The 23,485-nt window shown below is 37.2% G+C and overlaps 3 protein-coding genes across 4 annotated transcripts; 2 read left to right on the top strand and 1 right to left on the bottom strand.

Moving 5' to 3' along the window:
- Nucleotides 1-822: 822 nt before the first annotated feature.
- Nucleotides 823-8,721, top strand: LOC138320918 (succinate dehydrogenase assembly factor 3, mitochondrial-like). The gene is made up of 3 exons (XM_069264224.1): nucleotides 823-985; nucleotides 3,811-4,124; nucleotides 4,416-8,721. Exons 2-3 carry the CDS (start codon nucleotides 3,954-3,956, stop codon nucleotides 4,578-4,580), a joined length of 336 nt encoding a protein of 111 aa, XP_069120325.1. The 5' UTR covers nucleotides 823-985; nucleotides 3,811-3,953; the 3' UTR covers nucleotides 4,581-8,721.
- Nucleotides 7,783-11,457, bottom strand: LOC138320916 (carbohydrate sulfotransferase 11-like). The gene is made up of 5 exons (XM_069264220.1): nucleotides 11,073-11,457; nucleotides 10,213-10,362; nucleotides 9,955-9,992; nucleotides 9,056-9,271; nucleotides 7,783-8,721 (listed from the first exon to the last, which is right to left on the bottom strand). The coding sequence occupies exons 2-5, from the start codon at nucleotides 10,343-10,345 to the stop codon at nucleotides 7,783-7,785; spliced, it is 1,326 nt and encodes a 441-aa protein (XP_069120321.1). The 5' UTR covers nucleotides 10,346-10,362; nucleotides 11,073-11,457.
- On the top strand, nucleotides 8,525-22,777 carry LOC138320917 (aquaporin AQPAn.G-like). Of its 2 annotated transcripts, none has more exons than XM_069264221.1 (4): nucleotides 8,525-8,660; nucleotides 17,845-18,451; nucleotides 18,708-18,788; nucleotides 22,419-22,777. In XM_069264221.1, exons 2-4 carry the CDS (start codon nucleotides 17,882-17,884, stop codon nucleotides 22,656-22,658), a joined length of 891 nt encoding a protein of 296 aa, XP_069120322.1. In that variant the 5' UTR covers nucleotides 8,525-8,660; nucleotides 17,845-17,881; the 3' UTR covers nucleotides 22,659-22,777. The 2 variants fall into 2 exon arrangements, with proteins under 2 accessions (XP_069120322.1, XP_069120323.1); XM_069264222.1 differs by lacking the exon at nucleotides 8,525-8,660 and adding an exon at nucleotides 8,667-8,771.
- Nucleotides 22,778-23,485: the final 708 nt, after the last annotated feature.

Genomic DNA, 23,485 nt, shown 5'->3' with positions numbered 1-23,485 from the left:
CTAGCTTTTTCAATGAAAAAAATACCCACTGCAAGGATTCAAACCATAATTAAAAGTCTTCTGTTTTTGTTATTATTTCATTAAAAATGTAAATGGTGCTTCATAAAACTTTATTATAATTACATTCCATTTTAAAGATTAGATAAATGTGTCACATTATTCAAAAATGATTTTACATTTATAATGAAAACATAAGTTTTTACATGAGGCACATGCTCAAACTGATTTAATAGGAAAATGTTATCATGGTAACCAATTTTGCAAATGCAATATTTTTTCAAGTGATTTGACTTGGCATATTGATCTTTGGTAGGTAAATAAAGCTAATATTTTCAAATTCATCTTGTTTACTAAATGGGGCTACAATCCGCCAATACACATTTCTTTCCATATTCAACTAGATATAAAATTATTAGGTATAACAAGAGGAAAATCCCGGAAGAATAGGCCTACTGTACAACAATGTCAACATGCTGACATGTGCACACGTGGGAACAGAATATTTGGCAATATATCGACTGATATTTAAAAAAAATACAAAATGATTCTATGTAAGTCCAGTTCACCTTGTATACCATCCATTATTTATGATATCCAATGTACAATGTGTCTCGAAGAAGACATATTCAGTAAAATAACTGAGGTTTAGGTGCAATGACCATCAGGCTAAACTGACAGTTTTCACGGCGGAAGTTTACATCTGTAACATGTCGATATGCGCATGCGTGCTGACGGTTTTCACGGTACTTACGATTCTCACGCGACACCGTAAACCGTGCTGTGTATCTGCGTACAACTTGCATGGGCTCGTGTGGACCGGAAGTGGATTGTTATGAAAGCGAGGTCACACATTCTCTACTTTCTGATTAACTTCGGCCAATCTGTCGGCATATATAGGCCTATACTGCATCTCATTCGCCGCAGACTCAGGCCAGGTGGAAATTGACGTGACACATTACAGGACTCCAAGTAATTATACGACTTAGTGAGTATACCTACTTGTATTTTTCATAAACTAGCTTATGCTTTAGTACAGTAGACTTACTCTGTTACTTAGATGCTAACATGTATATATATACCAGTGGCGTAGGAAGATGAAACGTAATGGGGGGGCAAAGGTCCTCAATATTTATAACCCCCCCCCCCCCCCGCTAAAAGGAAATTAAAAATACGCAAATTGGCCAAATAAGCGTTTGATCGCCGAAGGCGCGAAATTTTGGTGTTTTAGGGGTCTGAGGGTGACCCCCGGGGGAAAATATAGTAATTTAGAATTGCTGAGATGAGCTTTACAATGTATTTTGATGATTTTGCGAGCGCCCAAAGGCGCGAGAATTTGGTGTTATGGGGTGCGGGGGTCTCCCCGGGAAAAAAAATACGATTTAGAATGGCTGAGATGAGTTTTACGATGTATTTTAATAATTATAAAGCGTTCTGAACATGGTAGTTTTTCGATTTAAAGCTACCTGCATTTAGAAATGATAATTGTGTCGTCATAACATTATGCAACCCTACTCGATCTGAATACACCGGCTTCACACCATCGGCACATTGTTGTGTAACATAAAAAATGAATAATTTTCTCGCTAAGACAAATTGATCTTTTAAGAGACATTTTTTTAAATAGTACATAGACTCTCTTGATGGACATTTTAGTCTCGTTTGTGTGTATTGAATTTTTACTATTTAAGGTTTGACATATATGCTTGAAGGTTTTAGGAAATGCGCCGCGCAGCGGAAAATTTTCTAGAATGAAGTACGAAAATGTGCAGGAGGACCCTTTTTTCTTTCAAATAAGCATTTTTAGAAAATTTCAGTCGGCGAAAATGGGGGGGCAAAAAGACATGTTTGCCCCCCCGTCCTGGGGAACGGGGGGGCAGTTGCCCCCCCTGCCCCCCGCTTCCTACGCCCCTGTATACGTTATATAACCTTACAGTTACGTTGCTTAATTATGTGGCAACCAGAATGAGATTTATTATACAATCAGCTTGATTAATTAGATGTCACGCGATTGGTGATTTGTGTTCTTTATGCTTCGCATTTACTGCTTACATAGCCTACTTATTGAGTACTGTACAGTTGCCCGGTGCGTATGCCGCACCCAAACCAAGCGACAAATATTTTCACCTCGTCTCGACCATACGTCTGTCAATATATGTCAATATCTACATTCTTTTAGCACTTGGATACGTTTTACTGGGTTTAGGTTGCGTGTTACCATTTTCAACAGGTAGTAGGCCTATATACCTTTGATCACCTTGTTGACTCAACCAACTTGCTGTCGTTATCACTTTTAGTGGCTCGTTAGTGAACCAACATTTCTGCTTTCCCGTATATTATGTATTGCTATTTTAAGTCCAAAATCTCTATCTAACCTATACTGTTTACCTATTAAGCTTTAAACAAAATTTTCCTTTCCTCCCCCTTCTTTGCTTTCCGAAGCTCCTATTTGAATTGGGTTTATTCATCTTCGCAAAATACTTGTACCTGTATCTCTCTTTGTGTTTTTTCCTTTGTAAGACATATATATTGTCTGCGATGTTTCATGTAAATTTTGCTCGTGGCCTAGTTTTATCGGTAGTTTTATCGGTAGTTGTGCTTTTCTTTTCGTGCATGTACTCAAATGTACATTTGGAAAGTTGAATCACCTAAAATTAACAACTGTGAATATTTCTCAGTATCGTTTTAACAACGACTTAATGATTCTATAGACAAGGGATACAAGTTTCCAGGATTAGATTGAATTATCTATAATATCTGGATTAACGTAATAATTTTTACGTTTTGAAATTATAATAGAAACGCTAGAGTTTACTATCGCAGTTATACAGTAAAGATGCGTACACGGGTAAACTTAGCTACAATATTGTAGCTCAAAAGACTTATAGACAGAAAATGGTATCGTCTTTAGAGCTACAATTGGTGCCTATTACTGCTAATTGAGCAAAGTAGTGATGATACAAATCATTAATAAAACGTTTGTATGTATTTTATAGTACTTGTTTTATATCGTTTACCTACAAGGCAATAAAACTAAACCGTATGAAATATCAAATTCACAGCGAGACAGTAGGTTTTTTACATATATACATTAAGGGTCTTTCCAGAGGGAATTTATACAGCAAGTCTACAAATTGTGGACTCGACATCTTGTGAGCGGTACGGTAGATATTAAGAAAGGTCGTTATGTTTGTTTTCGACAAAAAGGATATATATAAATGCATGTATACGCATAAAATAATTGGAAACCTACAAAAAAGTAAAGAAAATTGTGCCCGAGTGATTTTCGGAGGCAGTGGGACACATAGGCACTATTTCATACCTGGCCGAAAGGTATAGTAGGCCAGGTACGTATATTCGTTCTAGGGTAAACTATCCATTGGAAAGAACCCCTAAAATTATACGAACGTTTACAAAATACACCTACAATATTTGTATTACTCATCCCAGTTTGTATGAGCGCTTACATCAAGAAATAAAATCAGAAGAAAAGTAAAATCAGACGAATTTCAGTCATTTTTAAGAGTCTGCATCAGCTGTGCCTCTATGTAAGATATAATGTTTCACAATTGATAGTTTATCATCGATTATTTTATACTATAATCACATAATATCTATCGAAATATCTGTTAAGTTTTGAGTTCGCTCCTTCAAAAATACGAGTACAATTACAATTGTAGTATCGTCATAAAGTTTCGCTGTTTATTTAGAGTATACTTTTATTATTTTGTGTCATATCTCCAGAATATAAAATCTATTCCAAGTTAATCTTTAAATATCTATATTCTGATCTCCTAACCTTTTACTTTTCAGATTCAAGTATGCCAAATACCAGGTAGCACACTGGAAATCAAAGCAGCAATGTCGAAGATTTGATAACGTACGTCAAATGTGTTATTAAATTTTAACATTAATTGGATTTCTATACAACTTTATTTTTAAGTAGACTTTGTGAAATGACTTCACAAGGAGTTCGGGTACGTGCCCTATATAAAGCAATACTGAAGCTTCATCGTGGCTTACCACAGAATTTCAAGGCAATTGGGGACCAATATGTGAAGGACGAATTCAAAAGACACAAAAACATTACATCAGCAGAAGCAGACGTGTTTATGACAGAATGGACGGTATGCTTAATACCAACTTATTGGCATAGTGATACGTTTTTATGTAATAATTTCTGAATGACATACATGTAGATGTATTATTATTTTTAAACTTTACTCTTACAATATAGATGTTTTCAATATTTAATTCTAAGCTTGTAGTTTTGTTTCTTATCCAACTTAAACTTCACAGATATAATCCATACTCGATCTATGGCGATATGTAGGTAAAATAAAATGACCCTTTTCCGCGATATCGTGTGGATAGCGAGAATTGAATTATTTGAAAACCATATATTTTTTCTCTTTCAGAAGTATTATTTGATGATAGGGAAACAGCTTTCTCAGAGAAAACAGAAACAGACTATAGGAGTGAATATGTCTCCAGAACTATTGGACTGTTTTAGTGATGAACAAATCGTGCAGTTAATGGAGTTAAAGTCGGAGTCTGTTAAACCATCACAGGAGGATAGCTAACCTCATCTGTATTTATACTTCATACAAGAGGATAGCTAACCTCATCTGTATTTATACTTCATACAAGAGGATAGCTAACCTCATCTGTATTTATACTTCATACAAGAGGATAGATGGCTAACCTCATCTGTATTTATACTTCATACAGGAGGATAGCTAACCTCATCTGTATTTATACTTCATACAGAATGATTGCTAACCGCGTCAGTATTTATTCAATTTCAAACAATTTTATTGACAAATGTCAAAGGGCATTGCCTATATAGATTTTCTCTCTACAAAACCTCACGTAAATTAACTTACGAAATATTTCTAAAAATGTACATCTAATTTAAAATGAAGGGAAATAACTCCAAATTGATTATTACTTAAAGTTATATGTGCCGTAACCGGGTGAAAATGTTGACATGCTATTTTTGTTAAGTAATATATTGAAAACTACTAGATTTGATGTTAAAGCTATGCAAATCACTCACATGGCCAGACAAACCTATATAATATATGATGCCTTTGAAACATTAGTTACAACACAGAATGTATGCACTGTAAAATTCTTGTTTGTATGCCTTATGTATGTTTAGATAGAAACATACTTGCAGAATCACAGAATACAGTTAGTATAAGTATTACTGAGAAATGGTTGTGATTCTTACAAATCACTTATTTATTAACGTGGTACGAAAGTTAGTGACTTTGATACAAAAGTTTATATTACTACAATGATCATTCCTCAGTTGTATAATGTATTAATAAGACAGTTACCATTGTATATGAAAACTAAAGTAGTTTCATACATCAGCAACAAGCAAACTTTAAGAAATGTGTTTTTTTAATTGATGAATAGATTTACGTTTTCAAGATTTGATGCAATTATTGAATTCATTAAGCATTAAGCATCTGTATTTAAATTTTTCATAAGGTGAGGATAGCTAACCTCATCTTTACTTAAAGTCTCATGTATAATGTGAGGATTTTCTTATAACGGATAGAAATGTGTACAATAAATTATTCATTTGAATCATAAACTGTTATTTTATCGAGTTTCATACATTTTGACCAACTTGTTTGTTTATACGTAATCTCAGGATACCATGCAGTCATAGTTAAAGTTTTATATTCACTGTCAAAGGGTCTAGTTTAGGGTAAACGTCAAACATATTCATTCATGCTGATCGAACATCCAATTTCATAGATTTTGGAAGAGATGGAATTATTAAGACATTGACAGATAAAACAGATGAATAGAAAAAAAAACATATCTCTTATTTTAACGTCTCTTACAATAATTAAAATGGGGCACCATATACCGACAACACGACATTATAATGTATTGACACATGAATTTTGTTTCTATGTCACAGTGATATCGCACTGAAGCAAACTACTAAAATATTCTAATGGGATGTTAGAGTTCCGCTCCTTGTGTTTTATTATCTGGGACAGCCAGCCATTAAATACTTAGACCAATCTTGATGGAATGGAAAAAAAACAAACAAAAAACAAACAAAAACAGAGAGAGACAAATGTTACGTTAAGTACATGATGTATTGCATATGGAAGGAATGCATAATGCTTTTAAGCAATAAAACATTACCATGATTTTGCCATTGGCCACTTAAGTGTGATCACATTATGCCGGTTTTCAAACACTTGGATGTTAAATATTTATTTAGGCATGAAAAGGTAATTTTCAAGGTGTACTTCAAATACGCAATTCTTCATTTTCCATTGGATTTTATGAAGCGGATCTTTTTATTGCTTCTTTGGAACATTTACAGTTTGCTGATAAATAAAACATATAATAGAATGATATATATATATGTGTGTGTGTATAATTGCGATTGCATACCTGATACTGTCCTCTGACTCTAATTTAAAGGAGAGAAATGAAGATGTTCGAAAGAAATACATTAAAATATGAAAGTTTTCTCAACTTCCGATAAGACCTTGGTAAGAAATATTTAAATTAAAAAGTTTCGTGCTTACTCTCACACACACAAAATTGAAAGAGATTGGATATATATTTGTTCCGCATGGAATGTAGGCTCCATAATTTAAGGACATTGCATGGTCGTATGCTATCAAAGCAAGACTTTATGAGTTGTTTGTGAAAAGTGTGATTTTGTTTTTTCTGTATCTGGAGCCACAGGGACCTGGCACGAACATTTTTAACCAACAGTATACGTATATATATTATAGTATATATATATGTGTATACTGTTAGCTGAGAAAGATCGTGCCAGGCCCCTGTGTTTGGAGCCTGTGATTTGTTTCTTAAGAATGCATATCACGTATTTATTTCTGCTGAGATTGATTAAGATATTTGCGCCCCACAACTTTATCATAATATACAATCTATCTGATACCTACTGATGAATAATGCGTATGGTATATGGCAGCATTGCACCACTATTACTCAGGGGGTGGTTGATTTCTATGATATTTTCTAGTGCCCACTCTGCTTTTGTGTGAAGGATTAGACTCATAAATATATTTTGTATGTGCCGGATTAGACTCATAAATATATAAAATGTAACGAAATCACGGTTCTGTGTTGTCATCGTTCATTTTCGTCCCTCAATGTGTGTATGCTTTAGTCAACGATCATTATAATAAAGATGTTTGTTTGTTATCTGGTTAGATTAACATCCTATTAACAGCCAATGTTATTTAAAGACTGCCTTCTGTGCATGCGGCGTGTTCGAAGTGGAAGTGTGTTTTGGGAGACTGCAGTATGCTTGTTAGTTTGTAATCGTGTAACTCTTGCTTTTTATATGCTATCTTACTAGAGCATGCACCTCACCGGTCACATGTCTCTGTTCTTGTATATTCTTGTATAGTTTGTTATCTATTCACTCGTCTGTCCTAGAGATAATAAGATGTCTCGAAGGATTTCGGTGGTGTCCCTTGGCCCAGACGCTAATGTGTTTTATATCAATTCTTGCTCTCCTCATCTTTAAGGAGCACAACGATTGTAGTAATTATATATGTACATCTTATGTGACTTTAGTGTCATCTTTTAGCCTCCAAAACACACACTTTAATGACAAAACTGAACTAAGTGCACTATTGAAACTGCGAGTCAGTCGGTCACGGGACATACGATGCCTTCAGGACATGATGAAGACTAATTGTCGTGATAATATGATAATTTTATAATATATCTAAATTTATTGTAAAATCTTATATAACTGTCGATTATTCAATCCACGAAATCAAAGAACCAGTTGCGGTCTTTCCTTTGTCTGCTATAGTTAAATATACCTGGAGGAGAACAGTCATAGTCCAATAACACACAGTCTTGTGCCAAAACATCCTGGAGCTTATGTAAATCCTCAAAGTCTACAGAACTATACGCATCCAACATGGCGTCTTTCTTTTGCACTCTAGGAACAGGATGTTTACGGGTTTGAAGTAAAATGTGTAATAAACGTTCTGGACTAACGTCATTACTTTCACTTCTATTGATTGGATAACTTGTTTCTATATTTATCAATCCTCGGAGTTGGAGCGAACGCCACATCCGCCTTTGAGCCGTGAAGAAGTCCGGCACACATTTGTGAACTTTAACTAATTCATTTTTATTGAAAAACAACTGTTCTACACTGTGTGTGAGTTGGTCAGTGACATAAGCGTCGAAAAACTTATCACGAAGTTCATCAAACATCTTAGTATGTCCTATCGTCTTTATCAAAAACATAGTATCATTATAGAATGTCGCCATCTTTCCTATGACGTCATATCTTATGTCACATGGGCGGCAGTGTTCTGTAATTGTTACAAAATGGCTGTCGATGATCTCGAGACCTTGTGAGAGGTTTATTATATATTTTATAAATTCTGAAAATGTTACGTCAACACCGCATCTTAAACTTCTGAATTTTGGTAACTTTCGAAACTTGCGGATGATTCCTGTTCCATACTTGATCCAGAAGTTAATATTTGGGAACATAAATTTGTCGACATAGGCGGAATATAATCGCTCGTATGGATTCCGTGAGAACATGACTGTCAGTGAAGACGACATCACGTGACTATATTCCTGGGGAGTCACATTGTAGAGAGTGTCCACACTTCCAGGTATGTAGGCGTTAAAGGCCCGGATGTTGTAAGGACTGGATTTGTTGGGGTCTTTAAGAATCTATCAACAATGGAAATTTTTTGGTAGTGTGAGTTGTTCGGTTGAATACAGTAAGTGATTATTATGATTTTCTGTTGCTTTCAAAGAATATTTTACCAGTGCTTTTGAAATTCATAGGAAACTGCTATTTGATTGCGTAAATTAATATGTAGAAGAATACATTGTCTGGATGAGAATATACTTTCGCACTAGAATTTCAAAAATTCGGTTCGAGACGCCAAACTGAACACAATATTTAAGTATCTGGAAGAAATTCATGCAAATTACATATATTTGCATAAGCTTCTTCCTTTTTGTTTCACTGATTATTTACAATGCATAAAGTCGTACTCACAGAAAAGAACCTCCTCCAAAATGTCAGTCCAACCTTCTCAACTCCACAAAAAACCAGTTTACGTCCTCTGTCCACTAGGAGGTGCTGTCGGATCAGATCCTCACTGTAGAGTCCAGGTTTAGTGCTCATTGACTTACACTGATCTTGTAATCGAACCTTACGCTTGATATATGTAAGTGGAATCGAGTGACCAAATGCTTTGTGTTCAGCATATACCTGCAAAGAGAAACACCAGAATTAGCTGGTACTAGCACAGGAACACAGAATCGGAACATGGTATTAAAATAGTCAGTGCAGAGAAATGATGAACAAGACCTGGCGTTCTTGTGGAGTAAGCATTGTATATCCGGGCCAAGTCGCACCTCTTGAAAAATCGGACGATTATTATATAATTTTATCGGATCAGTTTGGACAGTTATAAAGCTGAAGTTGGAAGTGCATCGCTGTCACTACTTGTCCGTGTTTATTGCCCCTGAATAATGTCCTGTATGTATTTCCTTGGATTGAAGTTTCAAAGTCTGATCGAATTTGTTTACGTTAAAGTGTTTATTATCTAAAACAAAGCATCGATATTGGTATTGGGCAAAGATGAACGATGTTGTATGATAACGATGACATGTTTTAACTTTAGTATACTCCATTTTCATAAGGTTACACTTACATTGTCTTTATCCAGCCACCGTTTATTAGAGAAATAAGCATATGCAATGAACAATTTTAAAAATGAAACATAAACATACAGATGTACTAGTATAACTGTTGATATCCAATTTCATCAGTTATATCTAATAATCGAAACTCTCAGCTTTCACCTGGCTCAATGTTGTAATCATTTGTGTAAGGCCACCTGATGAAATGTCGTCATTATTGATTTTACGTATTAATATGGTTCTACTTACATTTTGGTATTGTTTGTTTCTGTCTATAATCTGTTCCCCTACAACAACGTAAAACATGTCATCATGATATTTATTGAAAACTTAAAAGATTCAGAAAGATATGGGAGAGCTGACGTTAAAAAGTTTTTTACCAGTAGAACTGTAAAATAAACGTTCATAAGATATATTAAAAGACTGAACATAAAGGTTCAGAAAACATATTGAAGGACTGAATTGCAACCCAGAAATGAATATTGGAAAAGACAAGAAAAAGCTCACCTGCTAAGTTGTTTCCACTACCGCCACTACCCAGTAACATGGTATTACCAATGATGTACCATACCCAGCCGCCCATCACTACCATAGAGACAATGATTTTAAGGCGATATTTCCGTCTGCCTAAGATCGCCATGTCGGATCAACAGTGATCTATACGTGAGAATCAGGGAAACAAATATTATCAATTGTTCTACATATGTAATTAAAATTTGACTGATAAAAACTTCATTTCTGAATAGTCAAATCTATGAACATCTTAGTTATATGTGCTATATTTTTCATACTAACGGAATGGGAAAGAGCTTCTAAAATGTTAATAATCACCAAAAGTTACCAACATTTTGATAATTACCGTACTTATTATGCATAGGTTTTAATTTTACAAATATGGGCGGGAAAAGAATTTTGACAGTACTAACAATAATCACTAGATTAGCATCTACAGTGCAGTGAGTACATACGGTCATACCATGAAGCCAGGTTGTGGTGTACAATAATTTCATTTAACCTTTTTACAATGATATTAGTTATTGAAAAATGATTTCTGCAGGGATGTTTCGATCTAAACATACACAAGGCATAAAGACAGGAATTTTACAATGCATGAACTCTATGAAGTAACTAAATAAATGTTTACAAGGAATGATACATGTTTATCTGTCAATTTGAATGACTTTCATAGATTTATGGTTTGAATAGATTAATCTATTGAAGAAAAAATAGGTTGCCAAATTTTAGCTCAGTTATTGCACATGTAACATTAACAGCTTAGCAAAATATGCTATTTTTCTTATTGAATATATATTTACTATGTAGCATAAAAATCGCATTAAAGAAAGATAAAAAAAAGTCCAACTTACCTTGTGTTATGCACTAATTAAGCGACATGACACGAATTGGATATCTGCTTTAAGATTGTGAAGTATTTAGATTGCCACGGATGGAACATATGGTTCACAGTAATAAAGAAACTGAATTGGCCTTGTTGCAGTATTATGTAATTATAGAACGAGTTGCGTTTCCTATCCTATTCTATATTTTCTAAAATAAAATAACTTAAACATCCGATTTATAACTTAACGATTTACTTCTACTCTATTATGTAAGTAATAACAGTCGAGATGCTTCACCTCAGTAATCAGGAGGTTTTTTTTAAAAAGTGGTTGTAATTTGAGATAGAATAAAAACGATGACACGATATAACAGACAATGGATCATTGATTTAGACCAGCCGGCTGTTCCGGCGTCGATAAAGTCCCTCAGAGTATATATAGAAATAAATATTACTGGCTAAATAATGGTCATGTATGATTAAATAAATCGATGAGAGTTTTGTTGTATGGTATGTAACTTTTCATAGTCACAGAAAAGTGAAGCTATGTGAACAGGATGCTGTGATGCTATAACATAACCCCGGCCAATTGGTGTGATGCACAGCTTGGACAACAATGACAATGATTTTATTCTCGTAAACATACAAACAGTAGTGTAGAGAATATATGAACAGGACATATACATGTAAACAGCATTAGCAGGACAACGTACCTAGCAGTGTGTCAAAATATCCTTGTCGTATTTCTTTTCGTACACAAAGATTTACAATACACATGAGATGTTTTTACAAGCGTTAGACACAATGCATTGTAGGACAATGTGCAGCTGTTGAGAAATCGTCCATCCAGGTCTGGGAGTCGTCAGTAATGTTAAAGATATCACTATTTCGTCTTCTCATATTTCGTCAATTGTGTCATGGTCACTAAATTACTGTTTCGTGACTTTCGTCCTTTTATATCTCGTCAGTGGTACGTATCATGGTCACTATATACTATTTCGTCGTCTCACATTGCGTCAGTGATATCAGGGTCACTATATTACTTTTTCGTCCTCTAATATTTCATCAAGGTCATCATATTACTTCGTCGTCCTTTTATATTTTGTCAGTGATATCAGGGTCACCGTATTACTCGGTCCTCTCATATTTCGTCAGTGGTGTCATCGTCACTATTTCTATTTCGTCGATGGTGTCATGGTCACTACAATTTGTAGATACTGTTTCTTCCTCTCATATCTCATATATCGTCAGTGATATCAGGGTCGCAATACTACACCTCCTCTCGTATCTCTTCAGTGATATCAGGGTCGCCATATTGCTTCCTCCTCTCGTTTCTCGTCAGTGATATCAGGGTCACCATATTACTTCGTCGTCTTCTTATATCTCGTCAGTGATATCAGGGTCGCCATATTACTTCGTCCTCTCATATCTCGTCAGTGATATCAGATTCGTCATATTACGTCGTCGTCCTTTTATATCTCTTCAGTGATATCAGGGTCACCGCATTATTTCGACCTCTCATATCTCGTTAGTGATATCAGGGTCGCCATATTACTTCGTCCTCTCATATCTCGTCAGTGATATCAGATTCGTCATATTACTTCGTCGTCCTTTTATATCTCTTCAGTCATATCAGGGTCACCGCATTATTTTGACCTCTCGCATCTCGTTAGTGATATCAGGGTCATCATTTTACTTCGTCGTCCTTTTATATCTCGTCAGTGATATCAGGGTCACCACATAACTTTGTCCTCTCGCATCTCGTTAGTGATATCAGGGTCATCATATTACTTCGTCGTCCTTTTATATCTCGTCAGTGATATCAGGGTCACCATATTACTTCGTCCTCTCGTATCTCGTTAGTGATATCAGGGTCATCATATTACTTCGTCGTCCTTTTATATCTCGTCAGTGATATCAGGGTCACCACATAACTTCGTCCTCCCGTATCTCGTCAATGATATCAGGGTCACCATATTACTTCGTCGTCTTCTTATATCTCGTCAGTGGTGTCATCGTCACTATTTCTATTTCGTCCTCTATTATTTCGTCGATGGTGTCATGGTCATAATATTACTGATTCGTCCTCTCATATCTCGTCATTGGTGTCATGGTCACTACAATTTGTATATACTGTTTCTTCTTCTCATATCTCATATATCGTCAGTGATATCAGGGTCGCAATACTACACCTCCTCTCGTATCTCTTCAGTGATATCAGGGTCGCCATATTGCTTCCTCCTCTCGTTTCTCGTCAGTGATATCAGGGTCACCATATTCGCCGTCTTCTTATATCTCGTCAGTGATATCAGGGTCGCCATATTACTTCGTCCTCTCATTTCTCGTCAGTGATATCAGATTCGTCATATTACTTCGTCGTCCTTTTATATCTCTTCAGTGATATCAGGGTCACCGCATTATTTCGACCTCTCATATCTCGTTAGTGATATCAGGGTCTCCATATTACTTCGTCGTCTTCTTATATCTCGTCAGTGATATCAGGGTCGCCATATTACTTCGTCCTCTCATTTCTCGTCAGTGATATCAGGGTCACCACATTATTTCGACCTCTCATATCTCGTTAGTGATATCAGGGTCTCCATATTTCTTCGTCGTCTTCTTATATCTCGTCAGTGATATCAGGGTCGCCATATTACTTCGTCCTCTCATTTCTCGTCAGTGATATCAGGGTCGCCATATTACTTCGTCCTCTCATATCTCGTCAGTGATATCAGATTCGTCATATTACTTCGTCGTCCTTTTATATCTCGTCAGTGATATCAGGGTCACCGCATTATTTCGACCTCTCATATCTCGTTAGTGATATCAGGGTCATCATATTACTTCGTCGTCCTTTTATATCTCGTCATTGATATCAGGGTCACCACATAACTTCGTCCTCCCGTATCTCGTCAATGATATCAGGGTCACCATATTACTTCGTCGTCTTCTTATATCTCGTCAGTGATATTAGGGTCGCCATATTCGTCGTCCTTTTATATCTCGTCAGTGATATCAGGGTCACCACATTACTTCGTCCTCCCGTATCTCGTCAGTGGTGTAAGGGTCGCCATATTACTTCGTCGTCTTCTGATATCTCGTCAGTGATATCATGGTCGCCATATTACTTCGTCCTCTCATATCTCGTCAGTGATATCATGGTCGCCATATTACTTCCTCCTCTCGTATCTCGTCAATGAAATCAGGGTCACCATATTACTTCGTCGTTTTCTTATATCTCGTCAGTGATATCAGGGTCGCCATATTACTTCGTCCTCTCATATTTCGTCAATGATATCGGGGTCGCCATATTACTTCCTCTTTCGTATCTCGTCAGTGATATCAAGGTCACCACATTACTTCGTCCTCTCATATCTCGTCAGTGATATCAGATTCGTCATATTACTTCGTCATATTACTTCGTCGTCCTTTTATATCTCTTCAGTGATATCAGGGTCACCGCATTATTTCGACCTCTCATATCTCGTTAGTGATATCAGGGTCGCCATATTACTTCGTCGTCTTCTTATATCTCGTCAGTGATATCAGGGTCACCACATAACTTCGTCCTCCCGTATCTCGTCAATGATATCAGGGTCACCATATTACTTCGTCGTCTTCTTATATCTCGTCAGTGATATCAGGGTCACCATATTCGTCGTCCTTTTATATCTCGTCAGTGATATCAGGGTCACCACATTCGTCGTCCTTTTATATCTCGTCAGTGATATCAGGGTCACCACATTACTTCGTCCTCTCGTATCTCGTCAGTGGTATTAGGGTCGCCATATTACTTAGTCGTCTTCTGATATCTCGTCAGTGATATCAGGGTCGCCATATTACTTCGTCCTCTCATATCTCGTCAGTGATATCAGGGTCGCCATATTACTTCCTCCTCTCGTATCTCGTCAGTGATATCAGGGTCACCACATTACTTCGTCCTCTCGTATCTCGTCAGTGATATCAGGGTCGCCATATTACTTCGTTGTTCTTTTATATCTCGTCAGTGACATCAGGGTCACAACATTATTTCGTCCTTTCGTATCTCGTCAGTCAATCAGGGTCACCACCTTACTTCGTCCATTCGTAGCTCGTCAGTGATATCAGAATCGCCATATTACTCCCTCCTTTCATATCTCGTCAGTGATATCAGGGTCGCCATATTACTTCGTCCTCTCATATCTCGTCAGTGATATCAGAATCGCCATATTACTCCCTCCTTTCATATCTCGTCGGTGATATGAGGGTCACCATATTATTTCGTCCACTCGTATCTTACTTTGTCGTCTTCTTATATCTTCTTACATCCTTGTAGTGAATAAGTATATAGTTTTTGTACTCAACAAAATGATGTATTAAAGAATTTTAATAGCATATTCTATCATTCGCTTTTTTCGATATCTAAACTTTAACCTAACACGTGTGAAGTTTCTAAATGGGTTAGTGACTAGTCTACAGTTGCAAATATATTCAGATATAACTACTATTTGGTAGCGTAAACATTACATTAATTCCGAGCGATTAACAATAGATTTTATTTCTAAGTACACAGATACAGCAGGTCTACCTGACCATCGACACCTGGTCTTAATGATTGGATATATAAAACAGCAAATAATATATTGCAACTAAACAATATATGTTCCCGACTATCTTATAGTCGTCAACCAACCCGTGGTCACTGACCGTGTCACTGACTACCGTGTAGCCGTTAGTGGTTACTAGCCTAGTCGTCAACTATCGCTAGCCGGTGACTCTCGACAACGGTGTTGTCGCTGACTACCTTATAGTCGCCGACTACCTATGTAGTCGCTAACCACCTTGTGGTTATAATGCCTATAGTCACTGTCCTGTGACTCCCGACAACGTCGCCGACTATCTTGTATTAGCCGAGTATAGTCACTGTCCTGTGATTCCCGACAACTACGTTGTCGCCAACTACCTTGTAGTCACTGACTACCTATGGAGTCGCTAACCACCTTGTGGTTATAATGCCTATGGTCACTGTCCTGTGACTCCCGACAACGTCGCCGACTATTACTCTATTATGGCCCTTTCCAGAGGGAACTGTTCTCCTATAGTGTTGTCTCGCGAGGTATAGTCCTCGAGTCGAAGACGAGGGGACTATACCTCGCCAGACAACACTATAGGAGAACTGTTCCCGAGGGAAAGGGCCATAATAGATTTAGTACGTCACATGACATTCTTTATGACGTCATATATTTGGTCGCATGCTCATTCCTAGGGACTATACTTTGGTATAGTTCCCGTAGTCATGTATAGTCTCCCGTAGTCAAGAAGGACAGGGAAGTGTCGCAAAATAGATCATGGCTGTTATCCAATCGCATTCCTAGTAATTGTCATGTGATGTACTAACTTGTATTAGCGGAGTATAGTCACTGTCCTGTGATTCCCGACAAATACGTTGTCGCCAACTACCTTGTAGTCACTGACTAACTATGAAGTCGCTGACCACCTTGTGGTTATAATGCCTATATTCACTGTCCTGTGACTCCCGACAACGTCGCCGACTATCTTGTATTAGCGGAGTATAGTCACTGTCCTGTGACTCCCGACAACGAGTTGCTGCCAAACACTCTATCAAGGGAAATACCATTATAGCCTATACCTGATACGCTGTGATTGTCACAGCTTGAGTGTTGATACCAAACTGAAATTCGTTTGTCAGCGCGGGCTTTTATACCTTCGGATTTTGTCAATCCGGGTCTCACAAACGATTTACTCACTAGCGTAACCTTGACTAGCCAAGCGTTTAAGACACCAAGACAACAAACAGGAAACCCAGATGCACACACGTTGTAAACAAATGTTGATCATTTTTCATTACACACGCACAAAAATTAAACTTAACTACATCAGTGATAGATTTTGATTTCTTAATGTTTTGGTTTCCTTTTCTAGATTGGCACGTCTTATATCCTCAACTTACAACTGCATCATAGATATTGTAACAGATAATCTGATAAGCTGGCTCGAGATATGAACTGATGAATGAGGATGACAATTTCGGACCGGTTTTGGGTGGTCACTCTATTGAGATTATCCTTATTGATACATGTATTTGTGGTCACCCCATTCTTAATCAGTGGTGAGACTAACTCGAAATTACATAGAGAATGCTTCCTGTTTCGTCGATCCACACATATTTTGTTTACATTTTGCCATAGGTATATCGATTTTGAGTTTGAATAATGGTTTTGTGTTTATATAAGTTTTCGTAATGTAATACATCACGCAGAAAGAAGTAGAATATTTTGATGCTATAATTACCGAACATGTATAAGTCCCAACTAGTCTATACCCCTACGCGTAATTACCATTAAGGCTTTCAACACTATCTTTCGTTTAGATGTTAACTACTGCGATAGAGAAAGGTTGACTAAAATATGTCATTAGAATAAGTCGGTCGAGGCTGACGCTCATCACGAATATCGTGAACCTTTTTTTTAAACATTTACACTAAAGTTTTCATCAATTAACGCAGGAAGACCAACTAGGTTTTTGGAAAATGGACGAGTCCATCTTAAAATAGAATACGCCGCATACAAGTTTACATCTTACATGCACATGGTTGACTGACTGTATACCCAGTAGCTCTACGACCTATGTATTTATGATTGCATTGGCCTCCCCGTTTGGGGTTACCTCGCATTAGGGACATTATCTCAATCACAAGCACTCACCTTTATTCTTGTGCTATTTTTCGTCGTGTAAAACCTAATTCAAATACATTTGTATATCATGGAAGTGTAATTTTCAAATTATTTTGTCCGACACAGAAAAGTCTTAATTCACCAAACCACACGAATAAATGTGATGGGTTCTGTAACGAACTTCCTTAAGCGAGAATTCGAGGATTTGAAATCTCCAGATATATGGCGCGCGACGTGTGCGGAATGGCTCGGACTTTGTCTGGTAACTCTGTTTGCGACAGGGACGGGACTATACCATCAAAGTAATCCATTATCAGCACCGTCTAGTATCAACATTGCTCTGGAAGCTGGATTTATGATCGGTTGCCTAGTGGCAGTGTTTGGAACAGTTAGTGGTGGTCATGTAAACCCTACTATAACAATTGGGTTCGCGGTTACCAGGGAAATAACGCTGGTCAGATCGATTTTGTACATTGTTGCCCAAAGCGTTGGTGGTATCTGTGGGTCAGGAATATTGTACCTGTTGACGCCAAGTGGCATGCATCATGGCTCTCTAGGGTTAATATTACCAGGAAAGGATGTGACTGATCTGCAGGCCTTGTTTGCAGAGGCTATCATCGGTTTCTTCTTGCTCTTTGGAACATTTGCTTTGATCGACAAGGATCGGACTGACCTCCAAGGTTCGATACCTTTAATGATTGGGCTCCTGGTGGCTATCAACGTCCTATTTGGGGTAACTACAAACTTAATCCATAGGTCTTGCAAATAAATGTTTGCATAATTATTCAAATTAGTAATTAACTCTTTCATTTTAATTAGTATCCAATTTGAATACATTTTATAGAAATTACATATACATATTTAGGGAATAGAAGAGTTCTTGGATTCCTGTTTGTTGAATATTAAGTTTTATTAAAATTGTATTATATGTCTGTATCACGTTGGCTTAATCCACTGTTTATGAATCGTTTGTGTTTTATGATCAACAGTTTAATATTTCTGGTGGGTGCATGAATCCAGCCCGGAACTTTGGCCCTGCTGTTATCACCGGTCGACTCGACAAAATATGGGTACGTGTAAACTATCTATCTAGATATATGATCACCTTCTATACAGGCAGCAAAATGCGTTTATTGATTCTCTTGTATACATACATAATGTATGTTATCTTCTTGTTAATCTTATGTGATCAACCCTAGTATAATCGTGATTTGCCCCCCCCCCCTTTCTTGATCGTTGCCATGTGACTACTACTACGATTGCAAATTTATGTGTATGCGTTTTCTAATATAACCGACCATAAACAAATTTACATGTCAAAAGTGGGAAAATACTTTATACATACGCATATTATCCTATTTCAATCTGTTGTGAGGAAACGTTAAAAATAGAAAAAGATGAAGGAGAAGATAAATAGAGTAAGGAAATTTAACATCTGATATGTATGTCTTTTACATATCATTCATGTACTCAGACTAGCTTTTCATATGTAACATGAATACACAAAATAAAAAAAAATATAAGAAAAACAATGAGCAATTGTAATATTAGACGCATGACAGCGGTTTATATTTAAAGTATGTCTTGCCAGCTTCATGTTATAAAATATTTACATTACCACTGCACAGTACCTATATGTTGCTACTAAGAATGATATTTTCTAGTATTGACATTGGTAGTTAGCCTCTGGTATAATAATACCACAAACAGAGGGTTTTTTTCTGTGTTGGTAGCTGTATTGGGTTGGAGCCTCGCTTTATTACTGGGATTTTCTGTGTTGGTAGCTGTATTGGGTTGGAGCCTCGCTTTATTACTGGGATTTTCTGTGTTGGTAGCTGTATTGGGTTGGAGCCTCGCTTTATTACTGGGATTTTCTGTGTTGGTAGCTGTATTGGGTTGGAGCCTCGCTTTATTACTGGATTTTTGTGTGGTAGCTGTATTGGGTTGGAGCCTCGCTTTATTACTGGGATTTTCTGTGTTGGTAGCTGTATTGGGTTGGAGCCTCGCTTATACTGATTTTCTTGGTAGCCTCGCTTTATTACTGGAATTTTCTGTGTTGGTAGCTGTATTGGGTTGGAGCCTCGCTTTATTACTGGAATTTTCACTGTTGGTAGCTGTATTGGGTTGGAGCCTCGCTTTATTACTGGAATTTTCACTGTTGGTAGCTGTATTGGGTTGGAGCCTCGCTTTAATACTGGGAATTTTCACTGTTGGTAGCTGTATTGGGTTGGAGCCTCGCTTTATTACTGGAATTTTCTGTGTTGGTAGCTGTATTGGGTTGGAGCCTCGCTTTATTACTGGAATTTTCTGTGTTGGTAGCTGTATTGGGTTGGAGCCTCGCTTTATTACTGGATTTTTCACTGTTGGTAGCTGTATTGGGTTGGAGCCTCGCTTTATTACTGGAATTTTCACTGTTGGTAGCTGTATTGGGTTGGAGCCTCGCTTTATTACTGGGATTTTCTGTGTTGGTGGTAGCTGCTTATACTGGATTTTTTGTAGCTGTATTGCTTTATTACTGATTTTCACTGTTGGTATTATTACTGGATTTTTTGTGTGGTAGGGTTGAGCCTCGCTTTTTACTGGATTTTTGTGGAGTATTGGTGACTTTATTAGGATTTCGTGTTAGCTTTATTACTGGATTTTTTTTTGTTTGGTAGCTGTATTGGGTTGGAGCCTCGCTTTATTACTGGGATTTTCTGTGTTGGTAGCTGTATTGGGTTGGAGCCTCGCTTAATTACTGGAATTTTCTGTGTTGGTAGCTGTATTGGGTTGGAGCCTTCTTTTTTACTGGTATTATGTGTTGGAAGCTGTATCGGGATGTAACCTTATTTTAATGTTTTATTTTCGCTGTTGGTAGCTGTATCGAGTTGTAACCTTGCTTTAATGTTTTATTTTCGCTGTCGGTAGCTGTATCGGGTTGTAACCTTGCTTTAATGTTTTATTTTCACTGTTGGTAGCTTTTTCGGGTGGAAGCTTGGCTTTATTCGGTATATTTTGTTACCATTATTTCATTTGTAAGTATAACGATACACCCTTGGGATTTCTCTTAGTAAAACTGGAGGCAGTTCAGGTGAGAAAAAAAACCCTGACCTATCACAGGCCTGCAGATACTTCCTTTAAAGATTACAGAGAAACTTCAAAGCAACAAAGTCAACCACAATGTACCGTTATATAATTCTTTGATGTACATCAAAGGATCAGATAACGTGGCTTCGGGTGCTTTGAGTTTTGCTATTGAGATAGTCCCAGGGTGGATATTACGCTAGTGATAGTAACCCCTGGAGTATCGAGGATGGAACGAAATAAGATATTATGAAAACCAAATGTAATCACCATTTGTTGGAATACAATAATTTCTGTTTGGATTCCATGATAGAAGATATAGTCATCATTGATGACACCATCAAAAACATTGATATCTCGTCCAAGTGTTTCTAATAAAGTCTACAAAAATAGAAAATCAAATAAATTCTACAAAGTAAATAATTCAATAAAACAATCATTTTTTCCTCCTAAGGTCGGAATAAGTGATTATATCTTCATTATCCATGTCCCTGATTATTTATTATTATTAGCTCACCTGGTCCAGAGGATCAAGGTAAGGCTACGTGATACCGTGGCGTCCGGCGTCCGTCGTCTGTCGTCCCTCCGTCCGTCGTCCGTCATCAGTCGTCTGTCCGTCCGTCAACAATCGACGTCTTCTCCGTAACCGCTGGTCGGCATTTAACAAAATTTGACTGGTAGCATCCTTATGGGGTACTAACTGAAAATTGTACAAAAGATCAGGATTACCCCTGGGGGCCTGAGGGGCGGGGTGAAAAGGGGTCAATTTGGCTATTTTCATATAAACGACTTCTTCTCTGAAATTAAGCATGGGATAGCACTCATAATGCAATGGTGGCATTCTTATTGGGTTGAGATTCAAATTGTACTAATGATGGGGCTGACCTTCGGGGGCCTGAGGGGCAGGGCAAAAAGGAGTCAATTTGGCTATTTTCATATAAACAAATTCTTCTCTGAAACTAAGCAAGGGATAGCACTCATAAAGCAATGGTAGAATCCTTATAGACACTCATAAAGCAATGGTAGCATCCTTATAGGGTGGGGAATCAAAATTGTACAAGTGAAGAGGCTGACCCCCTGGGGCCTGATTGGGGGGGGGGGTCAAAAGGAGTCAATTTGGCAATTTTTATATGAACAAATTCTTCTCTGAAACTAAGCATGGGATATATAGCACTCATAATGCAATGGTAGCATTCTTATAGATTGGGGATTCAAAATTGTACAAATGATGGGTACTGACACCCCCCCCCCTAAGGCCTGAGGGGCGAGGTCTAAAGGGGTCAATTTGACTATTTCGAGATTAACGAGTTCTTCTCTGAAACAAAGCATGGGATATATAACACTCATAATGCAATGTCAGCATCTTTATAGGATGGGGATTCAAAATTTGACAAATGCTGGGGCTGACCCCCTTGGGGCCTGAGGGGTTGGGTCTTTGTTATAATTGCTAAAAAAAACAGGTGAGCGATACAGGACCTCTTGGCCCCTTGTTTGTTGTACTCTTAGTGTTTTTACCGTTATTTTCTGTGTTGTATCTGTAATTAGTTGTGGCCTTCCTTTAAAACTGTTTATTTTCTATGTTGGTAGCTGTATTAGACTGGAGCCCTTTTCATTGCTGCTATTTTCTCTATCGGTAGCTGTATTGGGTCGGGGACCTGTGTGGTGGAGCTATTGGCGCCCTTCTCTACGACAAAGTGTTCTCCACCAAAGCGTGTCGAGTGTGTATGGGGGGATGTGCTGAATCTGACGAAGGGGATAAGAAGGATCCAGCTGGTCCTGAAGATAAAGAAATTGCTATAACAGCTGAATCTTGGATTGAAGGAAAAACCAACGAAAGCTATACTCCATCTGAAAACAAAGAATCAACCAAGTTTTAGACTGAAACGATATACTGAGTAAGCAATCAGTAATGAACATACACTTTAATATCGAGAAAATGCGTTTCAAGATATTTTCAACCGTTCAATGTTGAATATAATTAAAGCTTTGAAAAATCGACCTCTGAACATTGAATATACCACTGAGAAATCGTGTTGTCTGTTTAACACTTGAGCATAATCCTTTCAACATAGTTTAAACAGATTAAATAGTATCTGCTCAGTTAAGGTTGAACTGCACTTAATGTTTAACAGTTGATATTTTCTTTTATTAAATTTCAATACTGACAATGCTAATCCAGCTACCAAAGGTATAAGTTTGAATCATCTGCCGGTGAATACTGTACCATTCTACCAGTGATTGTTTAAATCTGCTGGTTATTTGTGAATACGTGAATACGTGATGTGTTTATTTAGCGTGTTCAATCTGATTAAAATCATCTATTCGTGGCTTCCTTTATGACGTATTACGTCTAAACATCTTTTCAGTACTTCGTTAACGGAACCATGACCAGATAATTGTAATCATTTTGTTCAGAAACACGGTCATAAGGAGATGTTGTACCCTCATTTTGTGTTAGTCTATCAGTGAATTCTGATTGTGTTAATCTACCAGTGAATTCAGATTGTGTTAATCTACCAGTGAATTCAGATTGTGTTAATCTACCAGTGAATTCAGATTGTGTTAATCTACCGGTAAATTCTGATTGTGTTAATCTACTGATTTATTCTGATTGTGTCAATCTACCGGTGAATTCTGATTGTTTTAAACTACCGGGGAATTCTGATTGTTTTAAACTATTGGTGATTTCAGAATTTGATATTAT

This window comes from Argopecten irradians, chromosome 4 (assembly GCF_041381155.1).
Source record: "Argopecten irradians isolate NY chromosome 4, Ai_NY, whole genome shotgun sequence".
Classification (NCBI taxonomy): Eukaryota; Metazoa; Mollusca; class Bivalvia; order Pectinida; family Pectinidae; genus Argopecten; species Argopecten irradians.
This window is presented reverse-complemented; position numbering and strand designations above follow the sequence as displayed.

Bases quoted from the DNA above. Each gene is read 5' to 3' on its own strand.
- LOC138320917 (XM_069264221.1), top strand. From the start codon at position 17,882: ATGGGTTCTGTAACGAACTTCCTTAAGCGAGAATTCGAGGATTTGAAA. The intron at 18,452-18,707 runs GTAACTACAAAC...TATGATCAACAG, and splicing joins CTATCAACGTCCTATTTGGG to TTTAATATTTCTGGTGGGTG. The intron at 18,789-22,418 runs GTACGTGTAAAC...CTCTATCGGTAG, and splicing joins GTCGACTCGACAAAATATGG to CTGTATTGGGTCGGGGACCT.
- LOC138320916 (XM_069264220.1), bottom strand. From the start codon at position 10,345: ATGGCGATCTTAGGCAGACGGAAATATCGCCTTAAAATCATTGTCTCT. The intron at 9,993-10,212 runs GTGAGCTTTTTC...ACGTTGTTGTAG, and splicing joins TAGTGGAAACAACTTAGCAG to GGGAACAGATTATAGACAGA. The intron at 8,722-9,055 runs GTGAGTACGACT...CATTGTTGATAG, and splicing joins TTTGGAGGAGGTTCTTTTCT to ATTCTTAAAGACCCCAACAA.
- LOC138320918 (XM_069264224.1), top strand. From the start codon at position 3,954: ATGACTTCACAAGGAGTTCGGGTACGTGCCCTATATAAAGCAATACTG. The intron at 4,125-4,415 runs GTATGCTTAATA...TTTCTCTTTCAG, and splicing joins TGTTTATGACAGAATGGACG to AAGTATTATTTGATGATAGG.